General features: G+C 44.9%; 1 protein-coding gene across 1 annotated transcript in view; it reads right to left on the bottom strand.

Annotated features, from left to right (window-relative positions):
* Nucleotides 1-20,254, bottom strand: part of PDE11A (phosphodiesterase 11A) — a 721,237-nt gene that overhangs the window by 171,886 nt on the left and 529,097 nt on the right. Inside the window, exons 11-12 of the mRNA XM_040357670.1 lie at nucleotides 17,918-18,064; nucleotides 17,687-17,794 (exon numbers count right to left, since the gene is read on the bottom strand). Of these exons, the coding sequence (XP_040213604.1) occupies nucleotides 17,687-17,794; nucleotides 17,918-18,064 (255 nt within the window). The remainder of the gene's footprint in view (nucleotides 1-17,686; nucleotides 17,795-17,917; nucleotides 18,065-20,254) is intronic.

The following is a 20,254-nucleotide window of genomic DNA, read 5'->3' as shown; positions in this document are numbered from 1 at the left end:
GCTGAGTGGGATGACTTCAATAATTCTGCTGTGAGAATGAATTGTTCTACAGTGCCTGCAGCTACAAAAGTTAGTGAAGGTCCAGAGGTCTCCTGTTCTAATGACAACTGTCAAAGAATGTAATATTCTTCACGTTGGAGAGATTTCTTCTAACTTCCTATTGCATTTCCAAAATAAAAAGTGAATGGACAACCCTTCAACAACACACAGATTGCAATAAATAAAATGACTGGAATTTAACCATCCCCTCTATTCAAAACAGAAAATGTATTAGCTATAACGTGCACTTTAATGAAAAAAGGTTTGGCTATACATACACTTTATTTATATCTCTTTGCACTTCATGCAGTCTTGTTCCAGCATTAAATGCTGATGCAAAATAGTTGATGTAACTCTGGTTGGCAACCCTTTAACACTGTATGTTTTGCTTATGTTTAAATAAAACTTCTCTTACAGGGGTTTTAATAAAGCCCATTCATTTCTTACTGGTGTGACAGTGTTCAGCTTGTTGGGTTCAGGTACAAGACGAGTCATCATTGGAAACGGCAGGAGGACCCAATATCTGAGTTGCACCCTAGGGAGTCAGTGCCACACTAACATATGTCAAATAGTTCCAAAACCTCAAAAAACATACATTTTTCTTCACAAAATATCATCTCTTAGCTGGTATATGCTCAGACATTAGAGCACATACTTTTTGCAAACCACATTTGTTGTGAACTTGTTGTGTGTACGCTATAACAGATTTGCATGTGTTTGTGCATGACAAGGGTGCATAGTAATTACTATGATAAAACAACTGGGTTTTTTGGCTTATACTAAGAATGCAACAGCAAAAACGCATATGCTTAGATAAACCAAGCCCAATTTTTTTATCCACACAGTTATGAGTTAGTAACAGAATAGGTGTACAAACTAAGAAATATATATTTTTGCAAAAATGATTTGCTGCTCTGATTTAAAATATCAACATGAAAGCTTGAAATATTCATGCTGGGAAACCATAAAAGTTTTGGTCAATTAAATTATTTTTTTGCCCTGTAAGGTTTTACCCCCTTAATGACCAGGCCATTTTTGTTGTGATACAGCACTTAACTGCTTTAACTGACAATTGTGCGGTTGTGCGACATTGTACCCAAACAAAATGTATGTCCTTTTTTCTTGGGGATGCTGACACTAGATAAAGAGATAGATCTATGTACCTGATTAGCTCCCTATGTAAACAAGGCAGACCGCCATTCTGTCATTCCCCCGAATGATTGCAGCTGGCCGGCGGCCATCGCAGCCACCAGACTCGCTAATATCCCCTCCCCCCTGTGTCCAATAACAGCGGGAGCGGGCCACCGGCAGGTTTTTTAACCTTCATACCTTCTATACATTAAGATTAGAAACCTGTGTGCAGCAGCCCTCTCCCAGCAACCCTTACCTGAGCCCCCCTCTGATCCACAATGTTCACAATGGCCTCACCTATCCTGGGACTCTTCCTCCTCATTGGTGGGGAAAGCAGCAGGAGCCCATGGGCTCCCACTGATGTCAACCACAGCCAGTGAGCAGGGGGGAAACCGCAGCTCTTTGTGTCTTTTGGACGTATAGAGCAGCAGCTTGGGAGCAAGCTTGCAGTGGTGCCCCAGGGAAAGCTGCTTTCTTTGGTGTCACTGGTCAAGGGGGAGGAGCCAGGAGTTTCGGAGGGGGACCTGAAAAGAAGAGGATTGGAGCTGCTCAGTGAAAAATCACTTTACAGAGCAGTCAAGTATAACATGTTTGTTATTTAAAAAAAAAAAAAAACTAAGCTTTAGTATCACTTTCAGCTCACAATACTGTATACTTTATACAGTATATTTAAAAGAAAAATCAAAGCATAAAGTATACTGTATATTTATATAACATACTGTATATGCTTTATGTGTATATATGCTTCATAGCAGGCTGGAAAATTAATTTAATGCATCTCTATTAGCTGGAGTGTATTTTTAACACAAAGGTTTAAGAGAAGGTAATTTTTTTAGCACCAAGTGAAATACTCATATGCAATTGTCCATATTTACCTGATTAAAATACATTTTAAAAGTTTATATTTTTTTATTGTTAATAATGCATGTAATATAAATGAAAATACATAAAAGGTATACAAGGTTTAATAGCTAAATACTAAAAGTAATTTTTCACACAACTAAAAAAGTAAAATAATGGTAGACAACGACGAGTTGAATCACAAACTGCCTTTTTATATGTCTTGGGGATTTAAAGGTTCACTTGGACCCAAACTTGATATTTCCAGAATAGGATGCTGGAGATTTAAGCTGATGTCACAATTTTACAACTCGCCAGCTACATGATTGCTTTGTAGAACGGGGTAGGGCAGAAAATACTCACCTTTTTGTACTCCCTCTCGGGATGGAGGAGCGTGGCATCACTTTTTCCCTGGAGAGTGACATTCTACAGCATTTTCATCAACAAGGGGAGCAAAGCTTCACTCTTCAGGCCAGCAAATTATAACTGGATGATTTCCTTGCTGAAGTATTCAAGACAAATATGAAGACAAGGGCTGACCCAACTCACAAAGGCCCATCTCAAGCCTCGTACACACGACCGAGGAACTCGACGGGTGAAACACATCGTTTTCCTCGTCGAGTTCCTTGTTAGGCCCCGTACACACGTCCGAGTAACTCGACAGGCAAAACACATCGTTTTGCTCGTCGAAGGTTCCTTGTGAAGCCGCCGAGGATCTCGGCGAGCCGAAATTTCCCATTGAACAACGAGGAAATAGAGAACATGTTCTCTATTTCCTCGCCGAGATCCTCGTCGGCTTCCTCGGCCAAAAGTGTACACACGGCCGGGTTTCTCGGCAGAATTCAGCTCCGATCGAGTTTCTGGCTGAATTCTGCCGAGAGACTCGGTCGTGTGTACGGGGCCTTAGGCTGTCGAGGAACTCGACAAGGCAAGTTTCTCCATTCACGTCGAGGAAATAGAGAACTTGCTCTCTTTTTGGCTCGTTGAGTTTCTCGACAGTTTCCTCAACGAAAATGTACACACGACCGGTTTCCTCGGCAAAAAAAATCTCCCAGCAAGTTTCTTGCTGTTTTTTGCCGAGAAACTCGGTCGTGTGTACGAGGCCTAAAACGAATAAATTTTTTTTGGGAGGAATGACCCAAAAATGTAAATATCGTATAGAAGATGGAAAGCCTCCTGTAATAAATGCCATGAATGAGCAGACTTAGAAATCCCAGGTAGAGATGTCACTATTTCTGAACTTATAAGAAGATGTTAGATAACTCAACCTGAAACATCAAAAAAAAAAAAAAAAGTAAAAAAAATGTAATTTTTAGATTTTAAATACAATCAACCTGCTACTAAAAAGCCAAAAAAAGGGAAGCCATCGGAATGGCTGGTGTAGCAGAAGAAGTAATAAGAATGAGTTATAATTCATCAGTGAGGGATCTTAAAGTGAGTTATGAAGGTCATTCACTTCCTGAGAAATGAATTGTGTGATATGGCGATAACCTACTTTTATGTATTGTGCCACAGGTAAAGCAAGGCTTTAATTATCCCTTTTTATTTCTTCAAATTTGAATACATAAAAGAGAGGAAAGTAAACGAACAAAGACAGTCATTTTAAAATGTACTGACATTATATAAGAAAATATTTTCTTCTTTGAAATGAATGCTAATGCAAATTTATATGTGTATAGCTGCAGAACATACTATGCAGCATAATTATTGCTGAAACCAATTGAACGCCTTTTTTATTATTTTACACTTTATCACTATATATTTATTAAATATGAACTAGCGCAATCACTGAATCAGTATTGTTTTGATAAGTGGTACCAGTAGTCTTTGCTGCGTTTCTGAAATTGGACAGATAATTGTGAATGATCCACAGGACATCACAAGATTATGCAATAATACTTCTGACAAACTAGCAATGAAACAATTGTTTCTGAATAATTATTGATGCAAGGTACTTTTAACCACTAACCTACTGGTCACTTAAACCCCCTTCCTTACGCGACCAATTTTCAGCTTTCAGGCCTCGTACACATGACTGTTTTCCTTGACAGAATCCATCAAGAAACTTGGTGGCAGAGCTTTTTTGCCAAGGAAAACGGTCGTGTGTATGTTTTTCGTCGAGAAAACTGTTGTGGAACTCAACGAGAAAAAAGAGAACAAGTTCTCTTTTTTCTCGTCGGGAGTTTCAATTTCCTTGTCGTGTTTCTCGTCGGGCTGGTTTACAATGAGAAACACGTTCGTGTGTATGCTTGGAAACCCACGCATGCTCAGAATAAAGTATGAGACGGGAGCGCACCTTCGGTAAAAGTAGCGTTCGTAATGGAGATAGCACATGCGTCACGCTGTAACAGACGGAAAAGCGCGAATCGTCTCTTACCAAACTTTTACTTAACACGCAGTAATATGAGATTAGCAAAAAAGCCCCAAGGGTTGTGCCAGTGGAATCAAACTTCCCCTTTATAGTGCCGTTGTATGTGCTGTATGTCACCGCGTTTGAGAACGACAAGATTTTGTCTTGACAGTGTGTAAGCAAAGAAAGCTTGACAAGATTCTCGACAAGCCTGACAAGGAACTCGTCGAGGAAAATGATGTTTTTTATGACGAGTTTCTCGGTCGTGTGTACGAGGCCTCAGAGGTAAAATGCTGCTCTATGAGTTGAGGGTTTTACCCTTTTATACATGCTCACACAGGGGATACTTCTAAACTCCTTTTCAAGGAAGAGTATATTCAGATGTCAGAGGTGGTGATTTCAGGAAGAGGGTACTTAAATGTAAGGTATTTAGGATTATAACTTTGGACACCCCATTCCTAAAGGGTCTCAAATTTAAATAGGACTTCATTTTGACGATGAGAAAAAGCAACAAAACAAGCTATTGAGCTGACTCGACCCCAACTATCAAACATGACGCGCAAGAAGGGACCAGGAAGATGGTAAAAGAACACTGGATGGAAATGGATGCAGCTCCTCTAAAATAGGTTCTGAGATCTTAATGCACATATACAAAACAAACACAAGAGGGAGCCGCCATCAAAATGTACAGATTTATAAAAAAAAACAAAAATGCATCCATTAGTTAATAGCAGATCAATGCTTGCCATAAAACACCCACCACCAAAGTATCACCATGGGGCTGCAGCGTTCAGCAGGCAAGCAGCTGGCTTAGGCAGAGTTTGGCTGGAAAGCTGGCTGTAAGACTTCAGCTGTCACGCTTTAGGCTTGAACATAAGCATCCGCAGCTCCAATCAGCACCTCGATCGGCTTTGTGATGACATCAGGATGTATAGGGGTCTTGGCTACTCTTTTCAGGGTAACAGTACCGCCCCTTTGTCAAACTATACCTAGTGAGTGCATTTTTTTTTTTTTTTTTTTTTTTAATTTGATGATATCTCTACAATTAGATGGAAGTGGCCTGTTTTGTTTGTGTTGCTTAATTTACTGATGCCTCAAGCACCTGTGGGTATGGTCTTTTGCATACTGAATTTTTTTCCATTCCTATTTGTATGTTGGATACTAACCCCTCAGCTGCCTGACACCTTTATCTAGCTATATAACTGCTTTACATGTTACAGGTTCTTTGGATGTGCTATTCTGGGTTTCGTATAACAGTATGAGAACAAGTCTATACAGTACAGGCATACCCCACTTTTAAGTACACAATGGGGTTTATTTACTGTATAAGCTTTTAGGTTTAGCTTGTAAAAGGGCTTTCTGAGTCCCTAATGTGTCGCACATCTGTGTCGCTTTTATAGTTGCTCCAATAAGCTATTGATTTTTACAGTGTCTTACAAAAGTGCTAATCTACCTGTCTGTATCGAAGATGGCTTAGAACAGTGATCTGAGCACCTACAATTTGGTGGATTTTCACAGAAACTAGGCAAGACGTTTCTTGTTTGTAGAAACACTGTTGCCCGGGTTGTATAGGCAACGACTTTAATTTGCCTTTATGCTAGTTTACGAAAATGGGTTCCACCAATAAGTTATGGGGAGGAATCTACAATAATAATAACAACAATATATACACATTTGGTAGGTAAGGTAAAGCTATGGTTGCCACAAAAAAAAAAAAAACTGCATCAGCGCTCATATAGCCAGATTCAGGTAGGGTTACGCCGGCGTATCAGTAGATACGCCGGCGTAACTCTGAATCTAAGCCGTCGTAAGTTTAAGTGTATGCTCAAACTGAGATACACTTAAACCTAGCTAAGATACGACGGCCTGCGCCGTCGTATCTTAGGGTGCAATATTTACGCTGGCCGCTAGGTGGCGCTTCCATTGAGTTTGGCGTAGAATATCTAAATGCATAGATACGCCGATTCACGAACGTACGTGCGCCCGTCGCAGTAAAGATACGCCGTTTATGTAAGGCATTTTCCGGCGTAAAGTTATTCCAACAAATAGCTGGCCTAGTCAACGTTCCCGCGTCGAAATTTGAAATTTTTACGTCGTTTGCGTGAGTCGTCCGTGAATGGGGCTGGACGTAATTTACGTTCACGTCGAAACCAATACGTCCTTGCGGCGTACTTTGGAGCAATGCACACTGGGATATGTACACGGACGGCGCATGCGACGTTCGTAAAAAATGTCAATCACGTTGGGTCACCAATCATTAACATAAAACACGCCCCCATCCTCATTTGAATTAGGCGCGCTTACGCCGGCCCCATTTACGCTACGCCGCCGTAAGTTAGGAGGCAAGTGCTTTGTGAATACAGTACTTGCCTCTCTGACTTAAGGCGGCGTAGCGTAAATACGATACGCTAGGCCGCCTTAAAGATGCGGCGCCCTACGTGAATCTAGCTAATAGTGTTCCCTTCTACCCAATGAAATGTCTTATAGATACTTGTTTATCCTGCTAGTAAAGACTTGTGCATCACATAGATTTAGGACATGTTTGGGCAGTCACAAAAGTATAGCACTTTAAATACATTATTCATGAAGATCCACAGTATAGATCAGATTTCTATGTTTGGTCTCTGACTTTCTTGCTTTGCTACTAGACTCAATGAGTTACAATCCTCCTGCTTTAGCTGGAGTGGTCTCCAGCTCCTGATGTGATCTCTGTAATCTAAAATCTAAAAAAAGTTTTGGTTGGACTGACCCTTCATAATTCTTTTAGATTTTTCATCTATAATCCCAGATTGCGTGAAAACTTTAGGAATCCTTCCCACAAAAAGACTGAAAATATATTTTAAAATGACATTAGTATGGTAATGCTTACATGAGATTTTAGTAAATGGGTTTAGATCTACTTTAATATGTTCAGCTACTTAAAAATAGACAAATCAACTCCTCACAAATACTGGAAGTTTTACAACCTATTTGCAACTTACAGGCTTGGCTTGATAGGCAAAGGTGGGAAGAGAGCCAAACAAGTGTAATTATGCCTCAACCCGTTAGTCACCGCTCCATGTCAAATTGTTTTTACACCTGTCAAATGATCATTGTTTCTGCCAGGCTGAGTCAGCTACTTTGTTATTGAGTGGTCCCAGGGATGAAGCATGAGAATTAATATTTTATGATGGCTGCATAGATATTTTATGCCCTCTGCACATCTCTGCAATCTCAACGTGTCAATTCTCCAGCTTGGTCTTGTAAATCAGTGGCTACCCAATGACTATAAAGCGGGAGGAGACAACAAACCGTGAAGAGTGCAGATGATAATTCATCTACCAAACAGATGTTTCTTTATTTCTTATGTATGAAGATATGCATGAAGTTATTCCTTAGCTGGCTTTTTGGCCAGCTCCATACATCCTTAGAGAGGTTCCTTCTCTTCAGTACTAAGCTTTCTATGCAAAAATAACAGGAATGTAGCGCATCTGTGACTCCTAAGACATACATATAAGCCACTAAAAACAAGACCACACAGTCTAGTAGGTTAGTCATGCATTTATAATTGTTAAATTTTAAAGATGATATTTCTTGAAATATATTAAATCTTTAACTCAAAATAAATAATATTAATAATAAGAGCTAGGTAAAACCGTAATGTAAAAATGTTGCAAATCTAGACAATTCACACAAAGCATGTCATGAGAAAATGCAGATAGGTAGAGAATATTTTCAGAAAAAAACATGCAATATGACCATTACAGCCAAAGATATAAGCAGCTTAATTTATGTGCAAAATCCTATGTAGCCCTGACTGGTGGCCCCTTTAACTGGGAGGAGTCACACAGCACAAGGCATCTTCAAACTGTACCCCAGTTAGCTCTCCTTGGCAGAGTAAGGAAGACTGACAGAAAGTACAGGGTGAAGGAAGTGCAGGCTGAGCAATGAGGAGGGCTGTGAGCTGGACATGCTGTGTTAGGAGAAGCCCCCAGAGAGCCAAGGTGGGGCTAGTTGTGCAAAGAGCTAAGAGGAAGGAGTCTGCCTATAGAGAGAGGGTAGCTGTACTAAGAGCTAAGAGCAGCGTGCTAAGCAGTGGAGTGGCTGAAACCCCCGATGCCAGCAGGCAAGAGGTGAGTGAGTGAGAAACTTATATAGCGCAACAAATGCGAACTTAATCGCCTCAAGGCGCTTGGCATCCAGAGTTGTACAGGTCTTTCAGAAGAGGTGGGTCTTTAGTTTTTTCCTAAAAACCCGATGGTTTTCTTCCAAGCGGATGGTCGTGGGTAGAGCATTCCAGAGCCGTGGTCCTTGGACCGAGAATCTACGTTCTCCCTTAGATTTGTAGTGAGATTTGGGGATTTGGAGAAGGTTTTGGTTGGTTGATCGGAGCACGCGATTGGTGACGTAGGGTTTTATTTTCTCGCTTAAATATTGAGGAGCTTTACCCTGTGTACATTTGTGGGTGAGGCAGAGTGTCTTGAATGTCACCCGGTCCTGTACGGGCAGCCAGTGGAGGGACCTCAAGGCCGGGGAGATTGGTTCCATCGGCTTTTTACCAGTTACCAGTCTGGCTGCCGTGTTTTGACTTGTAGACGTGAAATCTGGTATTTCGGTAGTCCTAAATAGAGTGAATTTGCGTAGTCGAGTCGTGAGTTGATGATTGTTCCAACCACTACTGCTGTGTCCTCTTCCGGGATGAAGGGGATGAGTCTACGTAGCATGCGGAGCAGATGATGAGAACCGCTGACGACTGATCCTATTTGTGCATCCATCGTCATGTCTGCGTCAAAGATGACTCCGAGACTTTTGACTTTATTGCTTGGCGCGATGGTTTGTCCGAGGATGGTGGGTGGTGTCCATGTGGTCCTGGAGATAGATTTCCTATTTGCATGAAGGGTGAGTAGCTCTGTTTTGGAGGGTGAGTAGCTCTGTCTGGTGCAGGTTAAAGAGGGGAGTCCCAGAGCATTACGGGTTGCCATTCACCCAACACCCCTACAAAGACAAGCAAGCATCACAGAGGTCATAAAGAGAGACCGCTACAGTCAGAGACAGTGAGGTCAACTTTCCACACACCAGTATCCAGGTAGGTCAACTCAACCTACAGTGCATTCAGTTAAATCCCGCCTTCTACAGCACCCAACCAAGAATAGACTGTCGTCAGGAGGACATCTATTCTACACCACATCAGTGCGGTGAGAGGCCTTTTGGCCCCCACTGTGTATGGAGCACCATTGCAAGTTTAAGGGCCTGACCGCTGGCAGACTGTTTTATTGTTCCACTGGCCAGTGACTAGACATGGTGGGGCAGATCCACAAAGAGAGTACGCCGGTGTATCTACTGATACGTCGGTGTACTTTCAAATTTCCCGCGTCGTATCTTTGTTTTGAATCCTCAAAACAAGATACGACGGCATCTGGATTAGATCCAACAGGCGTACGTTTTCGTACGCCTTCGGATCTAAGATGCAATTTTTCGGGTCGTCCGCTGGGTGGCGTTCCTGTCGTAATCCGCGTATGCAAATTAGCTATTTCCGACGATCCACGAACGTACGAGCGGCCGTCGCATTCTTTTACGTCGTCTCTAGTCGGCTTTTTTCGGCGTATAGTTAAACCTGCCATTTGGTGGCGTACGCAATTTTAAGTATGGCCGTCGTTCCCGCGTATAATTTAAGAAAAAAAATTTGTTTGCGTAAGTCGCCCGTGAATCGGGATGGACGTAATTTACGTCCACATCAAAACAATGACGTCCTTGCGACATCATTTAGCGCAATGCACGGTGGGAAATTTAGGGGCGGCGCATGCGCAGTTCGTTCGGCGCGGGGACGCGCTTCATTTAAATGAAACACGCCCCCCTACTCGCCGATTTGAATTAGGCGCCACGAGAGATACACTACGCCGCAAATTCTTTCAGGATTCAAACCAAAAAAAGTAAGTTACGGCGGCGTAGCGTATCTCAGATACGCTGCGCCGGGGCAGATCTTTGTGGATTTCACTTTCTGCAGTGCTGTTGCCTTTTCACTTACCCTATGCATTCTGGCCAGGCTGTTTCTCATGCAACAAGGGGATCGAACATTTCCCCTGTTGCACTTATATTTGTTCAAGTATGTGAAACCAGGTTAACTCTGTCATTGTTGCATACATGTAAAATCAACTTCCCTTTAGGGCTTGTTCCAGCTTCAGTAAAGCCCACTTTATCACAACTGGTGCGTCAGGTCCAGATAAGCATGGGTCACCACTGGGAAGGGCAGGAGAACCCAAGAATTTCAGGAGATTCATTGCTATGCAAAAGTAATGCTTCACCCCACTTCCTATTTGCCAGGCCTTCTTTTGAGCCACTTATCTGTCTTACTGACCAATAGGGAAAGCTCAAGACAGGTAGGGGCTGAATGGAACTTGACCTTCTCTGTAATTGAGTACTAGGTGGTGTAGCCAGCACTCTGAGCCAATCAGGTTTTACTGCACTGCACAGAACAATCTGTGAACATGCTTACAAGAAGGTGAAAGAGAGGGATGAGTGACCTGCTTCCATTGTACTGCCATGTGTATTTACCACAGTTGAGCTTTAAATAAATTAAAATGTGCTCAGTTATACCATGAAATTTAGAAGGCTTCTAAAATTTAGAGGAACAACCCTTTCCAGAAGTTAGCCGATGACTTGTAAAAATTACAATTCAGAATAGTGTTTATCTCACCTCTAAAGATGTTGACTGATGTTGCTTGTGTAATTATGAGTGATGTTCAAAAATAATATTGTGACAATATAAATTAACTGAGATGTTAACCACCAGTGCTGGAGCTGACACTGATTTATCACATCCAACCTCATCCCTACATATTCTGTACTTATAATTAGGAATGAGCCGAACACCCCCCCGGTTCAGTTTGTAGCAGAACATGCGAACAGGCAAAGAATTTGTTCGAACACCGTTAAAGTCTATGGGACACGAACGTGAAAAATCAAAAGTGCTAATTTGAAAGGTTAAAGGGGCTGTAAAGTTACAATTTTATTTTCCTAAATAGCTTCCTTTACCTAAGTGTAATCCTCCTTTACTTACCTCATCCTTTCGATTTTGCTTTTAAATGTCCTTATTTCTTCTGAGAAATCCTCACTTCATGTTCTTCTGTCTAACTCCACACAGTAATGCAAGGCTTTCTCCCTGGTGTGGAGTGTTGTGCTCACCCCCTCCCTTGGACTACAGGAGAGTCAGGATGCTCTCTACGTTGCAGATAGAGAAAAGAGCTGTGTGGGGGGGACCTTAGGGCCTTAGGGTTAGGGCCGGTTTTAACAACTGATGACTCATCAGCTGCCAGAGAGCTTCCCTACTGACAGCTAAAATTTAAACAAAAGAATGCCAGCAATAGAATTTTCAAAAAAATAAAAACAGTATAGCCCCCCAAACCTATACCAGGCACTTTGGTTCTGGTATGAATTTTAGGGGGAACCCAATGCCCAATTTAAAAATAAAAAAGACGTCGGGTCCCCCCTATGATCCATACCAGACCCTAATCCAAGCATGCAGCCCAGCAGGTGAGGAAAAGGGGGGAGATCAGCGAGCACCCCCTCCTGAACCATACCAGGCCTCATACCCTCAACACGGAGCACTCTGACCTTCCCCCACCCCAAAGCACCTTGTTCCCATGTTGATAGGGACAAGGGATGCTTCCCCACAACTCTGGGTTGTAGGGGTCTGCTGGTGGGGGGCTTATCGGAATCGGGAAACTCCCTTTAATAAAGGGGGCCCCAAATCCGGGGCCTTTACCCACTCACCAAAAAAGGTGTACAAAGTAAGTAAAGACAGTACACTACTTTTTGACAAGTCCTTCATTAAAAAATAAAAAACAATGTCTCCTTGTATAGATCCATCATCAATCATGCCACCCGTTCCACCGCCGTACAGGAAAAAAGAGAAAACAAAACCTCTGGCCTCGTCGAAGGCTAACTGCTGACAGAATCAAGTCGATGCAGGCTCGGAAACATTGAACTTAATTTTTCTCAGCACGTCGTAGTGTTTTACGTCACCGCTTTGGACACGATCGGATATTTGACTGATGGTGATGAAAGTCAGCTTTATCGGATATCCGACGAAAAAAATCCATCGGATTAGATTTCATCAGATATCGGATGGTGTGTACAGGGCATCACAGTTGAACAGGAGGTGGAAACATAATGCTTTGGGGCTTTTTCTCTGCTAAAGGTACAGGCCGACTTTGCCACACTGAGGGGCCAACAGACAGGGCCATGTACTGTACCTGTTGCCGAGAATGTGTTTCCAGCACGACAAAATCGCGCTGATTCTCGGCGACAGTGTGCCGACATTTCGCACTCGCTGGAATAGACAAAGCACATTCCAGCGAGCGCGTCATAGAAGGTAGGTACCACGTGGGTAGGTACCGGAGCATGATGGGACTGTGACATCATATGAAAGGCCTATATAAATCAGTGCGAACCGCGCACCCGGCCATTACAGTGGGAAGAAGCGTTGTGTCAACATCGGGAGAAGAAGAGAAGAAGACGTCACAGAAGAGCGGGCTGGCCGCCGCTAGTAATTGAGCTAACACACGAAGATAGCGGCGGCCAACCCTGAAGAAGAAGGCACCGGGGAGCGCCGAGATGACAGCGGAGAGCGGAGAAGATGGGAGAAGACCCCCGGAGAGTGGAGAAGACCCCTGGAGATCGGAAGAAGACCCCCGGAGAGCGGAGAAGACCCCCCGAGAGCGGAAGAAGAAGGCCCCCCTTGTAAAAGAGCTAGAGAAGAGAGGGGGGCACCCCTGGAGCTGACTAATAAATTACTTTAAAAACCTTCTGTCGTGTGTTTATTTTCTTTTACACTTTGCCTCCAGGTGAATGGGTAGGGGTACGATGTACCCCATATTTATTCACCTAGGGTGGGGGGCCGGTATCTGGGAGCCCCCTCATTTAAGGGGGCTCCCAGATTCCGATAAGCCCCCCACCCGCAGACCCCAACAAGCAACGGCCAGGGTTGTCGGGAAGAGGCCCTGTCCTTATCAACATGGGGACAGGGTGCTCTGGGGTGGGGGGCCACAGTGCGCCCCCCTGCCCCAGAGCACCCAACCCCCCCATGTTGAGGGCATCCGGCCTGGTACGGCTCAGGAGGGGGGGTGCTCGCTCGTCCCCACTCCTTTCCTGGCCGGCCGGGCAGCGTGCTTTGGATACGGGTCTGGTATGGATTGTGGGGGGACCCCCACGCTGGTTTTTTGGCATGGGGGGGTCTTCTTACAACCCATACCAGACCTAAGGGCCTGGTATGCCCCTGGGGGGGGAACCCATGCCGGTTTTTTATTTAAAATTTGGCGTGGAGTTCCCTCTCAGGATTCATACCAAACGCCGCAGCTAGAATTGGCAGCAATCCAAGTCGGATCCCTGTGGCTTCTATGACGGCTTTGTCTCCATCGCGGCAAGCCAGCTTGGCACTGGCTCCCGCGATGGGGCTCGTAGGTGGTCAATCTCGCCGAGAAAGGGAGCGAGATTGACACAATATCGCGGTCACCCACTGTATTGTAAAATTTTGGATGAGAAGCTTTTTCTCTCAGCCAGAACACTGAAGATGGGTTATGGATGGGTCTTCCAGCATGACAATGACCCAAAACATATCACCAAGGCAACAAAGAAGTGGCTCAAGAAAAGGCACATTAAGGTCATGGAAGGGCCTAGCCAGTCTCCAGACCTTAACCCTTTAGAAAAATGTATGGAGGGAGCTGAAACTTTGAGTTGTCAAGCGACAGCCAAGAAACCTTAAGGATTTAGAGAAGATCTGTAAAGAAGAGCAGACCAAAATCCCTCCTGAGATGTGTGCAAACCTTGTAACTACCCTAAAGAAAGGCCTTACTTCTGTGCTTGCCACCAATGGTTTCTCCACCAAATACTAAGTCATGTTTTGCTTGGGGATCAAATAATTATTTTACTGAACTGCAACTAAATTTATAACATTTGTATCATGTGTTTTTAATGGATTTTTGGTTAATATTCTGTCTTTATCATTTAAAATGCACCTATGATAAAATTATAGACCCTTAATTTCTTTGTAAGTGGACAAACTTTCAAAATCTGCAGGGGATCAAAGTCTGACAGTGCTGCAACAGTTTTGTCAGCCCTATGCTATAGTGTGGCCACGACAGAAGACACAGTCCTGGATGAGAGATGGTTTTGCCTCTTGTGATGTGTACGTGCCTTCCCACCATCCAAGTTCCCAGTTCAGCAACCGCAAATTAGGCAGACAGAAAAGGAGGCTGAGCAGTCACATGACCACAATAACAAATGCCAAAACAAGGTATTTAGCAGGATTGTTTCATAAATGCATGGATAGCAGTGCAGTGGTATCCATCAGGGCCGGCGCTACCACTAGGCAAACTAGGCCGCCGCGTGGGGGCGCACTGCCGTCTAGGGCGCCCGGCCCCTGGTTTCCCTACTCCCTGTCTCCCATGGTCTCCGTGTTATGTATGTGTTGGGTGTTGAGTGCAGTGCTGTATAATGCAGGGGATGCTGCCCGGCGCCTCTGCAGTATGTTACATGTACTTAGGCAGGCAGGCAACCGTAGTATCATTAGAGGCGCAGCACCGCACTGGAGGATATGTCCCGAGTCTTCCGATGGAACAAAAGCAAACACATCATTGTGCGCCTCTATGATTGGATCAGTGACCTGACTGTGTCTCTGATCTCTTCCAGTCAGAGCTTTTTTTCTCAGAAAATAGGTGCAGGAACTCAACCACGACCCGTTCAGATTTCACAAACAGTAGAAGGGTCTTAAAGGGGCATTAAATACCAGGATTGCATTACATACAGAGTGCAGAGTTCAGGTGGTTACACACAGAGTGCAGAGCTGTCACTTGTAAACACAGAAACCAGACTTCTGTGTTTACAAGTGATTGTGGTGAGCAGGCTCCAAAGGGTCTGAGCCAAAGGTGGCGGAACTGAGTTCCCCCAAGTTCCCCCTGAAAAAAAGCCCTGCTTCCAGTACTGCCAGCTCTGCCCAAACATGATTCAGTGACTGAGAGTTGTGACTTGTATACCGAGTCTAGTCATGTGACCCCTGAGCCCGCCTCCCTGTGACCGTCATTTGTAGAGGCCAGCTCTCCCTCCCGGTATTCTGTCGCCTGTCCTGTGTGTACAGCGGCAGTGTCACTCACGTGCAGACATGCTAGTATAGCCAAATGGAGAAGTCAGTGCCTGGTGATTGGGGACAGCTGGAGGCATTGAGGCAGGATTTGTGACTGAACTTGAAGTGCACTGTATTACTGTAAAATGTGTATAGACTGATCTGTCCTCAGACTCCTGACATGTGTGATGTCATGATTATACCAAGCACATTGCCTGAATGTAAGGGTCCCTCTCCTCTCCCCTCTCCCCCTCCTCTCCCCTCTCCCCCTCCTCTCCCCTCTCCTCCTCCTCCCCCTCTCCCCCTCCTCTCCCCTCTCCCCCTCCTTCTCCCCCTCTCCTCCTCCCCTTCTCTCCTCTCTCCTCTTCCCTCCTCTCTCCTCTCCCTCCCTCTCCCCTCCTCCCCTTCTCTCCTCTCTCCTCTCCCTCCCTCTCCCCTCTCCTCTTCCCTCCTCTCTCGTCTCCCTCCCTCTCCCCTCCTCCTTCTCCCCCTCTCCCCTCCTCTCCCCCTTCTTCCCTCCTCTCCTCCCCCCCTCTCCTCCTCCCCCCTCTCCCCCCTCTCCTCTCTCTCTCCTCTCCCCTCCCCCCTCTCTCCTCTCCCCTCTCCTCCTCTCCCCCCCTCTCCTCTCCCCTCTCTCCTCTCCTCCTCTCTCCCCTCTCCTCTGCTCTCCCTCCTCTCTCCCCTCTCCTCTCTCTCTCCTCTCCCCCTCTCCTCTCTCCTCCCATCCCCTCTCCTCCTCTCCCCTCTCTCCTCTCCTCCTCTCTCCCCTCTCCTCTTCTCTCCCTCCTCTCTCCCCTCTCCTCTCCCTCCTCTCTCTCCTCCCCCCTCTCCTCTCTTCTCCCCCTCTCCTCTCTTATCCCCCTCTCCTCTCCTCCCTCTCTTCTCCCCCTCTCCTCTCTCTCTCTTCTCCCCTCTCCTCTCTTTCCTTACCCCCTCTCCTCTCTCTCTCCTTCCCCCCTCTCCTCTCTCTCTCCTTCCCCCCTATCTTCTCACCTCCCCTCTCTCTCCTCCTCACTCCCCTCCCCCCTCTCCTCTCCTCCTCTCCTCCCCTCCTCCCCTCTTCTCTCCTCCCCTCTCTCCTCCTCCCCCCTCCTGGGGTTGGGGGTGGAGCCAGGGGGCGGCAAAATGAGGTTTCGCCTAGGGTGTCAAAAATCCTTGCACCAGCCCTGGTATCCATGCAGTATGAATGCCAGTATTTCTTGTTTAGACTTGCCAAATACATTAAAGAGAGACTGTCACATAGCTCATATGGGGCAAACTGACAGTGTCCCAATGTACTTGCACAAACAGCTCCCCCAACCCATTATACTCAGCTATCTAGCACTTCCTCACCACACCGACCTTCTCCTCAGTCATCTACAATACTCAACTCTTCCTGGTGTGGAGAAGCATGTGACCTCCTCCCTTATGACAGTGCTTATTCTAGCAACCACTCACTAGGCCCAAGCACTGTTGCATGACTAGGGGAGTCCCCTTCTGTTTGCAAACACCAATAATTTCATTGCTAGCTAGAGAAGGAACATGGAGCAATGAGGGAATGCTGGTAAAGTGAATATAAAGGGGTCTGTGGGGCAAAATGACAGTGTCTCTTTAATAGAGAACTGTGGGAATGAACAAAAGAACATACATACTCACCTAGATGGCTGCAGCACTGATCCAATGATGTAGCTGTCTGCCACTGGCTCTAAACTGAGAACTGAGTGATCAAAGACTGTTGACTGGCAAGTTCTTGTGCACTAAGCAGTGACTTTCAGCCACCATCTTTGTGCTCTGCCCCTCCAGCGCTCACTGGAGTGCCAGGCTGTGGAGGGGGCGAGAGCGGCTGGCTCAGGCTCTCAGCGGCGCACTGATAGCCTGAGCCAGTTGCCGGTCAGGCATCTGGGTGGATCTCAGCTTTATTGTTGGGATCCCTGCAGAAACTGGTCTAAAAAGGCTCTAAAATGTCACAGGGCTTTAGCTTGCTGTCAGCTGAATATAGGTCACAGGAGTGCAGAAATAGGTGCACTTCTGTGGCCCACAGGAGAAATATGGTCAAAAGAGCTTTGACCATATTTCTCCTTTAAAAGCTTTTACACTTTAAAAAAACAAATTAAATTTACCCTAAACCATTCAAATTTCCCTTTAAACCAATACTTTCCTGAAATGTCTGAATTAAATGATGAACACCTAGTAATATATCAAAACATAGAAAAGACAGCACAAATAAAATGATCTGGAGCCTTAATACTCACAGTTAACATGGCAAACATCAGCTGGCACACATTGAAGGCATGCCGCCAGTTGTGATAGAGAACCATTCGATAATTCTTCCTCACTGTCAGCAGCCACCTGCACAAGGTCTGTAAAACAGAAGGGGCATGAAGATGTGCTGTACTATGTATGGCAGAAGATCTCATTACCAGTGTACAGAGAACCTTTGCCAGTACAAGAGAGGCTGATACATGAGCAGAGCAGATGTTTACCTCGTAATCAATTTTAAACTTCTGAACCATTCCCAACTCCATGAACATTCTCAGGGCTGCTGTAATCATCTCGTCAACGTCCAGGGAGAAGTCATCAAAATGGATGTCATCGATAGAAAGTTCTGACACCAAGGGGATGTTGGCTGCCTTGAATGATAGAGAACCGAGTTACACACTGCTTCAGTGAGAAATGGACTTTGTTCATACATAGGATTTATTTTTCCAGAAATGTTCAGTAATACATCAAAGTATGTGTTTCTCTGTGCCAAGAACCCTGTTGTTTGTGTCCTTCACTAGAATTAGGCAGTAAAAATAGATGTCCATCTTGTCAGATTGCTGAAATTAAATTTCAAGTGAAAAAACTAACAGCACCCAAAAAAGAATTACTTAACAGTTGTTTACATAACCATATGTGCATTAAGTAGACACCAATACAAAATGTTTTTTTCAGTTTTGGATAGAGTGGGAAAAGATCAGAACCTCTGTCAGATTTCACTTCTATCTGGGGCTTTCTTAAGCGTGTTGGTGCAATGTGGTGCCATTTTTTCTTAGAGCACTTGCGTTGCAGCTAGGGTGACCACATTTCCAAACTACCATTCAGGGACACCCTCCCTTCCCAAAAATCAGCTTGTGCTGTAACGGATCACAGCACAGTGATTGGAGGACACAAGAGGTGGGATTTATGATTTCTCTAATCATAAGCAGGGGGCGGGATTGCGCTCCTCCAGGCATTCCCAGGCAGGACAAGTATTGTCAGTGAGTAAAGCGGTGATGTGGTGGACTTTTTGGGGGGGCATCAGATTTGCCCAGGAGGGGGGGGGTGGCTGTGTAAGTTTCATTTCGGGACACTGTATTGTCCTGGAATTAATGTGCCCGGCACAGACCTGCAAAATGCGGGACTGTCCCAGGCAATCTGGGACACGTGGTCAACCTAGTTGCAGCCCAGGGCACAGCTATGCATTAATGCAAGGTTTGGTGCCCTGCTGAAAATTCTACATGCAAGCTTGGTGTGTACAAGTGGATGGGCTGCCCTAATAAAACACATTAAGGCTAGGTTCACATTGGAGCGAATTGTCATGCGATTTCAGAGATCAAATCGCATGACAAGTCACAGCCCATTGGCAGCAATGGCACTGTTCCAATTGGTGCATCACCGATTTTACGTCACCGCACCGATTTGCAAAAGTAGTTCCTGCACCACTTTTGCTGATTTCAGGTGCGACTTCAATAGACATCTGTGTATGAAGCCACACAGATGTTTATCAAGTAGCACCTGAAATCGCGCTGACCTTGCTACTTTGAAATTGTGCTACTTCAAGTTAAGTACTGCGATTTTAAAGTATCATCAATATGAACCAGGGCTAACACACATGCATTTAACACACCACAACAGACTAGGCTGGTCTTATTGGGCCCTCAGAGATTCACCAGGCAAAAAGTTAAAGGGGTTGTAAAGGTTCGTCTTTTATTTTCTAAATAGGTCCCTTTAAGCTAGTGCATTGGAAAAACAAAAAACCGCGCTTCCACCACAGAGTCTATAGGCAGCAGCTGACGTTGGAAAAACAAAGCAATATATAGTATAAAAAAGCCGCGCCACTCTAATAAATTCAAAAACAATGTCAGTCAATGAATGAAAATTGGTGAAATCCCCATGTAGGCAATAACATCAGATGGAGCCTTTGGTTTGCTTGATGAATGACACTAGGTTCTTAAATTTAGTCAAACTTCGAACACCCAGGTGACATGCATGCATTTGGTGCAAATCCTCCACCGTAAGAATAACACTGACCCCCATTGAAAACGTCCATTAGTGACGAAACGCGTCTGGGAGGCTGCGTCAGTGACGTCACCACGCCAAGGAGGAGGGCTCCTCAAGCCGGCCGGCTTTACTGTTTGTTGTCACACGCTGTTTTTACTCGTACTGATGTAAGTACACTACTTTTATTAAATATATTTTATCCTGCGGTATCACGCTATTGTGCCCCTTCTTTATCTTCCGGTGTATGTGTCTGGACCGCTTGATTGCTGCTGTCTATTGAGGGGGTTATTGAGAGTGAACTGCAACTCCTTTCCATCCTATTGCTGAGGCTTGGATCTCGCTGCTTAACATAAGTGTTCCACCCTGAGTATCCAGAGGATTGAAAGGCCGTGGCTGGGCTATAGCCAATTGCAATAAAAGCTAGTGCATTGTTGGTTCACTAACCTTTTCTTTCGATTTCCCTTCTAAATGTTTTTTTTTTCTTTGTTTGAATTTCTCACTTCCTGTTTCTCCTCAGTAAGCTTTTCACCATCATCCGAGCGGTGGAAAGTCATTTAGAACAGCTTACTGAACACCTT

This window comes from Rana temporaria, chromosome 6 (assembly GCF_905171775.1).
Source record: "Rana temporaria chromosome 6, aRanTem1.1, whole genome shotgun sequence".
Taxonomy (NCBI): Eukaryota; Metazoa; Chordata; class Amphibia; order Anura; family Ranidae; genus Rana; species Rana temporaria.
This window is presented reverse-complemented; position numbering and strand designations above follow the sequence as displayed.